Source organism: Megalobrama amblycephala, linkage group LG2 (assembly GCF_018812025.1).
Source record: "Megalobrama amblycephala isolate DHTTF-2021 linkage group LG2, ASM1881202v1, whole genome shotgun sequence".
In the NCBI taxonomy this organism is placed as follows: Eukaryota; Metazoa; Chordata; class Actinopteri; order Cypriniformes; family Xenocyprididae; genus Megalobrama; species Megalobrama amblycephala.
In genome coordinates, this window is record NC_063045.1 from 48,458,124 (window position 1) to 48,470,217 (window position 12,094).

At 41.3% G+C, this 12,094-nt stretch overlaps 2 protein-coding genes across 2 annotated transcripts in view; one reads left to right on the forward strand and one right to left on the reverse strand.

Annotated features, from left to right (window-relative positions):
• phldb2a (pleckstrin homology-like domain, family B, member 2a) overlaps window positions 1-2,571 on the forward strand; it is a 38,414-nt gene extending 35,843 nt beyond the window's left edge. The window contains exons 19-20 of the mRNA XM_048181659.1: window positions 101-186; window positions 278-2,571. Of these exons, the coding sequence (XP_048037616.1) occupies window positions 101-186; window positions 278-418 (227 nt within the window). The 3' untranslated portion in view covers window positions 419-2,571. The remainder of the gene's footprint in view (window positions 1-100; window positions 187-277) is intronic.
• A 2,799-nt stretch (window positions 2,572-5,370) lies between these two features.
• Window positions 5,371-10,475, reverse strand: si:ch211-244c8.4 (APC membrane recruitment protein 2). The gene has a single exon (XM_048181576.1). The coding sequence runs from the start codon at window positions 9,261-9,263 to the stop codon at window positions 6,687-6,689; it is 2,577 nt and encodes an 858-aa protein (XP_048037533.1). The 5' UTR covers window positions 9,264-10,475; the 3' UTR covers window positions 5,371-6,686.
• Between the last annotated feature and the right edge of the window lie 1,619 nt (window positions 10,476-12,094).

Below are 12,094 nucleotides of genomic sequence, written 5' to 3' on the forward strand. Positions count from 1 at the left end.
TAAAATATTTGGCTTAATCATTGTTAAATTGTATTATTATACTGTAAAATAAAACAATTTAACGAAGCTTAAACCACATGCCACATTTATTTTTCTCCAGATAAACATGAGACCAAAATGAAGGGTGTTATCTACTTCCAAGCCATTGAGGAAGTGTATTACGACCACCTAAAGAACGCACACAAGGTGAGCTGCAAAAATGATGCTTTTTGTTAAATTATAATTTTTTTCCTCCCATTAATCTTGTTTCATCCACACTCTTATATTCTTCCATCAGAGCCCAAACCCCTCCCTGACGTTTAGCGTGAAGACACATGACCGGGTTTATTACATGGTGGCTCCTTCCCCAGAAGCCATGAGAATCTGGATGGATGTTATCGTCACTGGAGCGGAGGGATATACACACTTCCTGGTGTGAGCAGGGCTCATCTTTATTTAACCACATTTAACAAGCCCAAAGTGACCTTCACAGTTCAGCTCGGCCTGCTGAAAGGGTCCGGGTAATGGGCACATTTTCCATGTCCACCTTTCAGAAGCGGTTACACTTTTATGATTCTCTTTTATCAGTACTGATCGTGAACAGAGTGTCGACTGTGCCTTTTGCAGTCATCCATGACCTAGTTTGGAAAAACTGGTGCTTTACCCACTGCGTCCTGTCCTGAGTTTACAGAGGCAGCTTTTGGACTTCAAAGGTACCAACTCTTGAATTTTTCACCCCGTTTTGTTCACTTCTGGGGTGAGACTGTACAGCACTGTAAACTACGAAATCACTCACTGGTTTTCACATTTCACAAACGTGCCAACTCCTAATGAAGCTTTGACATGGATATACCTCAAAGAAATAACTGGTCTTGCTTGTTAAAAACGAGACACCAAAGTCAAAGTGTTCCTGGTGTGCCATACAGACTCTAACAAACGTCAGGGTATTGTTCAGTACTTTTTTTTATATCCAACAATACTGAATATGAATTTAGAAATGTTATTTCAAATGACATTTGGAAGTTTTTTCATTAATTGACTTTTTTCTATACAATTGATATTATTTCCTCTTTTACCAAGTGCCTTGTATTTGTCAATATCTGATGAGAATAGCTATATATTTAGCTACAAGACTAGTAGAATAGCATAAACAGACTGTGTTTATTATAAGTGTTTTTTGTACTGACCTATAGAGTGCTGCAGTAATGATGTACTTTTTGTCAGCCAACCCGGAAGTTAGCATCAACCCGGTTCCTTTGACAAAAACCCAATAGGATTTTTCCATTGGCTTTTGGATTATTGCAGAAAATAAGGTCTGTGACTAACAAAAAGTTTATGATTCTTACACTTTACATGAACTCTTTCAGTCTTTGTTCGAAAACAATCTCCCTGAAAGTTCGAATTATAATAGTTTGCAAGAGCGTGATTATAAACACAATGAGACTGTGAAAGCGGATTAGTGCGTAGATGAGTTTTCCTGTTCGGCTGATGATGTTTAATGTCCCAGAAAACTTCTGTAGTCCATTTAGCTGCTTGTTTGCAACCGCCTTTTACGAGACATGTAAAAGCTTTAAAAACATCACCAGCGTAATTGACGTATTTTATGTCATATAAAACGTGAAAATATCTTGCGCTTTTGTTCACCACAGACCTTATTACAGCCATTTAAAGGAATAGTTCACCCAAAAATGAAAATTATCCAGGATATTTTTTAATATAACTCAGACTGTGTTGGGCTGAAAGACGAAAGTCATATACACCTAGAATGGCTTGTAAGTGAGTAAATTATGGTATAATTTAAATTTTTGGGTGAACTGTTCCTTTAAACAAAAACCCAACTCAAATACAACACTGACTTCGTAACGATGGAACCGGATGTGCTAAAATGCTAACCCGTTTCTGGGTTTTGGCCTACAAAAAATATCATCCCTGCAGGACTCCTATTGTGCCTCCCTGATGCTCAGGTACATTCCAGAAGGAAGAGTTTAGCACCAAAGACAAGCTGAATTTGTGTTTCAGCATGATATGAATGTAATAACGTACACCCATCAGATAAGATGCCATTGAAAGGAGTTTATTTAATAGATAAGGCTTTTAAATAATTTAGCACAAAAGTTTATTTTCATAATCTTTTTGATTGAATTAATTGATTTCTCAATGTCATTGTGTGTTGTACCGTAACTGACCCGCAGGTGATTTTGCTTACAGTGATATTGAAATGATTGCAGAATTTATTCACTGCAAGAATCTCATTTGACCCCTAAGTTGAAAACTGAGATATAAAATTTTCGTTTTGTTACCGCTGAACAAATCTATATGCATGTATGAACTTATGATTGTGTATCTGATATTATTTTTATGTAGGAATCAGTATAATTTCATTTAGAGTATTAGCAATACAGAAATGATATGAATATTGGTGTCAAATAGAAATGCCAAGGTTGATGTATTAGGAAAAAATGAAGACACGGGTGCTGTCTGAAAGAAAAACGTCTAGTTCAGTGGTTCTCGGGTGGTTTTGTTTCATAAACCAGATTTTCATACACGCAGCCTTAGATATCAACAACAAAAGATATGGGAAGAGTTTTTCTTCCTTTTTAAAAGTTGATTTGTTTTACCATCCAAATGATGTGCAATTATAAGAGTAGCATTTTTTTTTGCGTTGTTTTTTTCCCCAATGTCATCATCCCAGTTAAGAACCACTGATCTTTGAAGACCAAACTGTCTTATCATTCTTGCAATCATGTCTGTCATTCAGCCTCATTTAAACCACAGGGCATCTTTTCTGGCACATTTTCACCAACAGTTCAGGCTGTTAAAAATGAATTGTAGTAGTTTGCCAGCCAAAAGATCAATGTTGATGTGCACTTTGAGACTGAACAGCATTGGTGCTTTTTCAGCTTTCACTCAGTAGACAATACAGTACATTACTGCATAAGCACAGCAAAGCAAAGCGATATAGATCACAATAACAAAAGTACTTATTTAAAATGTATCATGATACTTTTATATTAAGCTTTTCAGTATTTTTTTTTTTTTTTTTTTAGATAAAAGCAATATTTTTACTGTAAGCATGTTTTTTTTTAGTTCATTTAAAATGTGAACCATAATAAAATATGTACGAGTACATTTGTCTTTATTTTTAAAATTATGACTAACATTGGCTTTGAGCTGAATGTTTGTTTATATTTATGCGTCATTGTTTTTTGTGATGAATAACTGCAGAACATGGCTGCATGGCATGAAACATGAACACATTTCCATCCCGCCTGTCACACCCTCTCACCTACCGTTCACCCATGTGATCAAGTGTGATTCAGTTAATTCATTACAGCTAGAATGTTCAATACAGCCCATCTGTCACTACTGAGTTTTATATACATGCTACAATACTAGTTCACTTTTAATATTTTGGACAGATAAATTGTGTTGCGTGTGTAACGTGAGAGTCCATTTTAGAACTCCTTGCCTCCTCACCACACCCCTCCTCTTCCCGGTCCCCCATTGGCTGACCTAGTGAAGTTGCCATAGCAACGTTTTTTTTCAGTGGAGCATGGATAATTAGCCAAACATCTCCTAACAGAGAACATCTTTTCACTGGGGGTGTTTACATACGCCGACAGGGAATAAGACATTCTGTTGTCACGACCTGTTTTAAAGTATCAGGAGAGTTTATGACAATCCATCACCTCATAATGGTGCAATTGTTCTTTATTGTAACAGGAATATGAGCAGAAGGGTATGTAATATCAGGCAACATCTTCTGATGGTATCATATTTCTATGCATTTCCATTGTGCCTTTGCTCTGAGACGTAGGAAATGGCGTTTTCACCAAGTTTCATGTTTCAAAACAAATCTCTTAGAGAGATTATAATGTTAATCTCATGTTTGGATGCACTTAAACAAACTAAAAGCATATGTAGATAATCTTAAATCGCATTTTAATCCCATTCTTTGTGATTTATGTCTGCGTGTAATTATAAATATGGCTAGTAAGTCCATCAGCGCATTGTGCCATCTGCTTTAGGGGAGGATCACCTCTGGTACGGTCTTGCATGGCTGCATTAGCCTATATTCCATTAGATTTAGACAATTCCATGAGCCCTAGTTTAAAATAGGACCTTCATGCAGGATTTATCTTTTGCACATCTCCCTGTACTGTTATTTTATGCCGCCTTAGATCAGACTGCAGGCTGTGTTTGACATTTTTGCCTTACAATGATTCACTTAAGGTTTTGTAATTGAGGCTACGTGATTATCATCATTATTTATATTCACAATCAGACCTCAGGTTTTGCAGTTTTTGGTGCAGCACATTCCGTGACGGAAAAACAGACGAGTTAGTGCGTATGCCTTTCATCTCCTTCAGACCCCAGGGGGGTGTCAGATCCATAAGCAAGGGACGGTTTCCATTAACAGCGAGCTGCTCTTTGGCTAATCACCCTGTGAAGTGGTGAAATCCTCGTGTTGTTCCAGTTAAACAGTCTTACTGCCCTGGGCTCTGGTTTGGACAACAGAGCCTTGTTTGGGCTGTGCCTCTCCATCCTTTGTTTTGCTTTTTCCTTATGGGAAAATTGCAAATCCCCTGTACCTCCGTTCACCTCGTGATGGAGATCAACACCCGAATCTATCCTTACAAATATCAATTGCTGTTATTTGATTTCAATAGTGTGAGATTCAAAGAGCTGTAGTGTTAGTATAGCGTATGCAAAACATGCTAAAAAAAGAATGCGAGTGAAAGCACGCCGCTTCTTATGTCACGACTGTCAAAAAACACAGCTGTGATGGAACCAAAAGGCTTGCTATTTTCTGCCCTCCCTTTCCTTGTTCTCTCTCTCCATCTGTACCACAATCTCTCTCTGTCTCTTTCGTGTTCTCTCTCTGTGCGCCACTGTTCCCCCATTTTAGTGTTCATTCATTCCCTCAATTAAGTTTTATAAAGGTTGAGGATCCACAGCTTCCCTCATTTAAATAACTGTATCCTCGTCCCCATTTGAGACAACATAACCCATATCATTCGCATACAGCAGCTGCATGGTTGCGTGGCGGGAATTCTATAGCATATTAGCATCTTAGCATACAGCTCACTGACCAGGGAATGCTGACATTCATGAGGTTTGCTATTCAGGTCAGTGGGTTTTTCAGCCCAACAGCATGGCACTGCAGAGGAAGCTGGGGGTGGGGGTGGTTGGCAGAGGTGGGGGCCTGGGTCTTTATAGTGGAAATCTCTGTGGGGATCCACTTCTACTGTCTGTCCTCGAAGCAAAGAGTAACATGGTTACATAATGTGACTACAGAGGACAATGTACTGCACCGTCAGTCTCTCACAACCTAATTCTGTCCTATGCAATCGATTCCCATACCATAAAGCATCCTGCATAACACTGAAATCGTTCTAAGTATAATCACATTTTATTGATTAAATAGGAAACAATGTGACATTAAGATAATCACACCCACTCATTCACATATACACACTCATACACACAAAAATAGTCCTCTATTAAACATGTGCATGTGATGGCAACTTCAAAAGAAAAGAAGGATCTATTCATCCAAAATTTGACACCACTGTCATCCATGAATGTCTTAGCTTACCTATAACACCAACTGCCTGTGAAACATCACCTCTACTGTCCTTAGACTTCTTTAATGCAGTCTCAGACAATGTTCAGTGCAGGCAGAAAGAAAGAGTTAGATCCATATGCCTCATGGTTCTTCGATGACATGTTACATACACATTTGTTACAGCTGACAGGCACTGTGTGACTTTACACAGTGTTTAAAAAACAGCGAGAAAAGGACATCTGTGGGGAGAGGAAGTGGAGTGCGATGGCTCGTCTGAAAAAGTAGGGCATGCGTTCTGCTACATACATTCAAAAGATGCTGTGGAATATCCCGTCTTGGCATGAACTGTACAGGTAAGATATTCTGTTTGTTTGCATACAACACGTGGGAGCTCCAAGAAGACTAACATTGATCCACAAAGTTTACTTGAAAAAGTAAAATTTGGAAAAAGACACAAGACAAGAAAATCTAAAAAAAAGAAGGCCAAGTAACAAAGGCTACAAAGATCCCTCCATTGCTCTGTAACAAAACATTTTTTTCTGTGTGGCAGGCAAGAAAGATTAGAAAAAAGCACCTTTGCGCTGATACTGAGCCTCTCTGGTGTTGTAGACCTGGATGAAAACCACAAGACTCAATGTTGGATTGCTTGTTTCTTCTCTGAGGCTTTTAATTACCACAAAAGACCATTATTGATGACGCCGGAAATAATGGATGGATGCATTGATTTGTTTCTTCAGAGATGGTCTACATGGCTTTGGATTCCAGGTGAGGGCTCTTGTGCTTCAGTGCCTGCCGTTTAATTTGCATGTTTGGTTGCCATGGGGATCATTTAGACAGGGCCTGTGCATGTGCATCTGTTCCTGGTGGCACACAGAGTTGAATCCACAGCTTTAGTCTGTTCGAGAGTGATATGAATAGAAACACCCAGCTGATAAAAGAACTTTGTGATTAACACCGGTGTGTAAAGTAGTTCAAATAATGATAACAATCCAGTTGTTCCTGTGAGGATATTTGCTGTAAAAAGGCGTAAACCAGGCACAGTGATGCCTGACCGAATATATTAAAAAAGTATATCTTGAGAAAACTGTTGCAAGTGGAATGTTTCAGTGTTTTGTCATAGACAGGATTAGAAAATCAGTTATTTTCGGGTGACGGCAGCTGTAGCTGTTGGTGCAGGCTTATTGCTGGTCCGACGAACGGGCATTTTGGACACAGGTATCTTGGAACGTGCAGCTTCTGCCCTCCCCTGCACAGAATGGTAGGTTGCAGTAGATCCGTGTTTGATGGGGATCTTGGACTCCCGGGTTAAGCTTGTGGCACTAGCTGCCTGATGTGTTGGGAGACTAAGTTTGCCATCAAGAATATCCTCTTGGCTGTGGGAGAGGGTTGGGGTGACAGCCCCCGATTCTGTGGAGACATCGCTGAGGGCCTCTTTGCTGCTGCTTTCCCGTGAGAGAGTGAATGGACTTCCCTCTTCATGTACCGGTGTTGGTAGATTTGAGTGGTCCTCATCTCCATTGGGCTGGGAATCTCGATGTTGCAGCTTAGCAGGTCTGCCTCCACCACTAACAGGGATCTTGCTTAGAGTTGTGGGCTTCACTGCAGGGCCCCTTTTCACAGCCTTGCTGATGCTTTGAGTAGCCACTGAGTCTCTATTGTTAGTTCCTTCTTGTCTTAACAGGTCCTCCCTCAAATCCGTGATGACTTCATCATCTGCTCTTTTTGAAGAAATGAAGGATGGAGTAATACCTGGAGGAGACTTCAGGGCAGGAATGTGTGGTGTGGAGGTAACTGTGGGGGATTTCAGGGTGGCAGGCGTGGATGTAGATTGTGACGGGGCAAGAGCAGATGGAAGTTTAGCAACAGGAGCAGTCGTTTCAGAGATGGAGGCTTTTCTTACGGATGCTGTTCCAGGGTGGGTACTAGATTTTGAAGTTTGTCCTGTGGGTTGTTTTGTCTCAAGCTTGGTAATAGGAGCAGTGTTTCGGCTTGTCGATAATCCAAATGTTGTTACAAGTTTTGGTCTTGGTGTTGGTGCAGGGGCTGGGGTAGGTTTACCAAATGGTGGTGGATAGGGGGTATATTTGGTTGCAGAGGTAGACGCAGTATGTTTGGATTCGTGGGTAATGCTCGTGGGTTTTGTTGCAGGGGTTGATGCTTGGGTAGGTTTAGTTACAGGGGTTGGGGCAGGTTCAGTTTTGGTAACAGCAGCAGTTTCAGGGGTAGAACTAATTGTGGGTGGGGGGGAGGTTTCAGAAGTAGTGGTCGAGATAGACAGAGGAATGAGTGTAGAGGTTGGGATAGGTTTGGTCATGGGGGTAGTTGTGGAGCTAGATATTGTGGCAGGTTTGATTTCAGGGCTAGATTCAGGGGACAGGGCAGGTTTAGCTGGGGAAGTGGTAGGTTTGGTTGTGGGGCTTGATAAAGGGACCAGGGCAGGCTGTGAAATGGCGACAGATGAAGGGGTTGGTGTAGGTTGGATAATTGGAGTAGTTGAAGTTGCAGTGGCTTGAGGTATTGAGATAGGAGTTGGTGTGGGCTGGGTTATGGGCATAGCTGATGATGTAGGGGTGGGTTTAGTGAGAGGGCTGGATGTTGGGGTTGGGATAATGGAGCCAGTAGGGATAGACGGTGACATTTTGGTCACCGGAGAGGACGTTGAGGTTATTGCAGGTTTTGTCAAAGGGCTGGGAATAGGTTTGGTGGTGGTAGGTGAAGGGGTGGGTTTGGTTGCTGAAGTAGGGGAAGGTTTGGAGGAGGTGGTGGGGCTTAGAGTAGAAGTAGGAGAAGGGCTAGGCTTTGATGTGGTAGAAGTTGCAGAAGATGAAGTCTTCTCAGAATTATCCGCTTTCTGTGTGCTGGGTGCTCCCACCATTCTACTGCTAGCTTTGACCCATTCCGCCTCAACATCTGCTACAATATCTCCACATGCCGTCAGTGAATCAAAGCTCAAAATTGATGAAATATCTCCGAGCAGTGTGCTTAAGCGTTCATTTGTTGGAGGTTTGTTCACCCCGCTCACCTTTGCAGAGTCCTCTGATGACGTAGGGCCCTCTTGCGGTGTTAGAAGCTGATGCTTTTCATCATGCGTCTCCTCCACAGAGCGAGGCGGAGGCCCAGGTGTTAATGTGAGACTCTCCTTTATAATCTCAACACTGTTGGAGCGGGAAGCAAGAAGGGGAGGGCCAGGTTGGGCCTCCTCCTCCTCATCCTCCTTCTCTTTACCACGCCAGCGTACGGTACCAAATAATCCCTTTAGTCCCTTCCGTTGGCGTCCAGGCCTCTGAGACTCGGTCTGAGCCTGCCGTTCTCCCGTCAGTCCCCGCCGGCCTTTGCGAAGCATGTTGAGGAAGCTCAAAGACTTAGCAGAGGTGAGTGAGGAGATGGACTGCCGAGTAGGGGTGGTTGCTGAATTCATGTTTCCGCTTGTGAATTCCTCCATTGGGGCATCCTCCTGTTGACTCTCATCCTCCTGGTCAAGATCCACCTGCTCTGCCTCTGCTTCTGGGGCAGTAGGCTCATTTAATCCATCCAGGGTTTTGCTTATTGACGGCGGTGATTTAGGGCCTCCATCTCCTTTCCCACGCATGGAGAAGATGCTAGCGACGCTGCTCCCAGGCTTCCGCTTGCCGAACAGTTTGAAGGCTTTTCTGATTTTACCTGGAGGCTGAGGGTCACATGGCGGTGGTTCACAGCTCTCAGACTGTGCATCCATATTCCAGCTCCACTGCAGTGTGTCTTTTCTTTCGTCTCGACGTCTTGGTCTGCCCTACCTTTCTCTCTTTGTAACCTCACACTCCGATGAATGAAATACAACTCTGATGAGAATAAATAAATAAATTACCTTTTCCCTTTATATTTCTATAGACTGATTTTTCTAGCAATGTGATTCTCCGTCTCCACTCTCGTTCCCTCCCTCTGTCTATTGCTCTTTTTTTTCAAGCGCTCCCTCTTTCTCTCTCTCTCTCTCGTTCTGTTCCTCCCTCTCTAGCCTCCGCCCTCCCTCTCTTTCTCTCTGCTCCTCTCCTCTGGCTGCTCCAGCTGGTCGCCATGGCAACTGAGGGTCTAAGCAGCTTTCGTCAGCAATGGAGCGGAGCCAGGGGCTGTCATCATCCTACCCTCTTTCCTTCTTTCTCTCTCTCCCCTTCTTTCTCTCTCTTCCCGTCCACTCCCTCTTTCCACCCAACTAAGTGTTCCCATCTCTCCCATCCCAGTTACTCATCAAGATTTATCCTTCCTATTTGTGACTGCGTTCTCTTGCTATCAGCATCACTGCTGCATATGGGACAAAGGACAACACAGGCAGCAACTGGCTCAGTTTACAGCATCCCTGCTGTGAGAGATTTACAAACAAGCCGCTCAAAATATCAATCTGATCGAAATTTGTTACCACTCCAAGCCTGTGTATTGTATATCAGAGGGAGGACATATTGGAAGGGTGTTGAAATTTTGTAATTAACATGGCTGTGATTGGTGTGAACTGTCAAGGCTCAAACATTTTCCCCATAATTTCCCTCACTTTCCCCACCTCTTGTCGTCTCACATGCACTGTCTTTCTCTATCAACCTTCCTTCTCTTCTGATGCCCCTCCCACTCAACCACCCACAATCTCTCTCCCACACACACACACGATTCCCGTAGGACATCAGTACATGCACTTGTAGCCCCTCCTTTTGCTCAGTTGTCACACCTATTTCTCTGGGGTCTTATTGACATGAGGAATCCAGTCATTATAACACATTTTTATTTATCAGTGATCCGAGTTTGGCCGATCTCTCTTAACCTGTATCTACGTCTCTGCATCAGTGACTCTCTGCCTCTTGCTGTCTTTCATAATCTCCCTATTTTTCAAAGTAATTTTTGTCTTTGTTTGTCTCTTCTTCTTTTTTTTTCCATTTACGTATGAGATTACATACCACACCCATCTCTGTTCTTTTTCACATCCATTTTTTTGTTTATGAGCAAAGTGGATTTTGAATGCACCCCCCCCCCCCAAAAAGTATGATTAAGTTGCATGATTCTAGGCACAAAAAAAAAAAAAGTAAAATTTTGAGTAAAATTATGCAGCAGAATATTAGATTTTGCAATTTGAACCATGATTATGTTTACTACAGTTTGTAACACTGGACCTAAGATTTATAACTTAAATTATTTCAAATATGAAACTGCATAATCCTAAACTTGGGAAAACATAAACTTCTAAAGATTTTAAAATTCATGCATTTGCACTTTTATTTATTTATTTTCGTTTTTAAACTGCAATTCAATTATGTATTTTGATTCTTATTTCAATTAGTTTTAATATATACAGTCCCCCCCCCCCCCATACTCTCACTAGACTGTTGTGTAATGTGCTTACTTTGTTCATTTCTTTTTACTACACTTTATTGATAAAAAGTTTGGGAAAAATTAACATTTTGTTTTGTGTACGTCGCCAAGTGAGCTAGGACCGCCACTGGCATCCCCTCAGAAGAAGGTGCATGATACCCTGTTCATCCATTCATGTATACATCTACTTTTCTGTCCTTATCTGCCCAGTATTCTCTCTTTTAAAACAGTCCTCTTTTCTCCTTCCTTCACCCCATCGCAACAAAACAATGAATTCATTCATCCCTTAAGTGGTGCTTTCATTGGGGCTCACAAAACAGGGGCGACTCGCCAGACAGAACAACACATTACTCTGTGCTGAGACACAAACACACACATAGTTATGAAAACACATTGATAGGAACAAATGCTGGAGGAGATAAACGACCCACGAATGTCATCTAATTATAATTTTTCTCCTACCTATTAGAGGAGGCTCAAAAATAAATTAAAGATCTTTTCTTCTGTATTGTGACACAGATTATCAAAAAAAAAAAAAAAAAAAAGAAAGAAAAAAAAAAGTAGGGTGGGGATTTGGTTCAATCCATGGGATGTTGACTGGTTGGAAGCAAATCTGAATGCCAATGTTTAAGCAGACTAAATGATTTGTCTGGCATATATCACAAGAAATCGGTCTGTGAATTTACCACAAGACCGAATTATGATATTATTTATTAAAAAATATATGAAATGATAGAAAATGTTTTTAAAGTGAAACATGCATGGATGAATAATTCACAATAAGATAAATAACATCCATTTAGAAAATAGGGTGAATTTTCATTTAATGCCAACTTTAAAGTAAAGCAAGTTTCTGCTGTGCTTTAAATTGTCTTTACAAAATTTACAAAAACAGATCAGTAAGCCACCCAGAGCAAGAGCGCTAATTTAGCTATATACTGCCAAATTTACACTGCAAATGTGGCACAGAAGCGCTTCTAAAGTGGCATTTAGGTGTCTTTACACAGACTTTTTAATGCTGCTCAGAGGTGGCATAAATGCTTTACACAGCAATTTCAACTGTATACTTTGACACTAGGAACTGAGGTTGGTCTGGCTTTTATGCAGCATTATGTCTTTACACAGAATTTGTGAGCAGGCACAGAGCAGCCTCAAGTCTGCTGTGCCTTATGAGGGTAAGAAATTGTGGATTTTTCACAGTTTAGATTCAAGTATTGT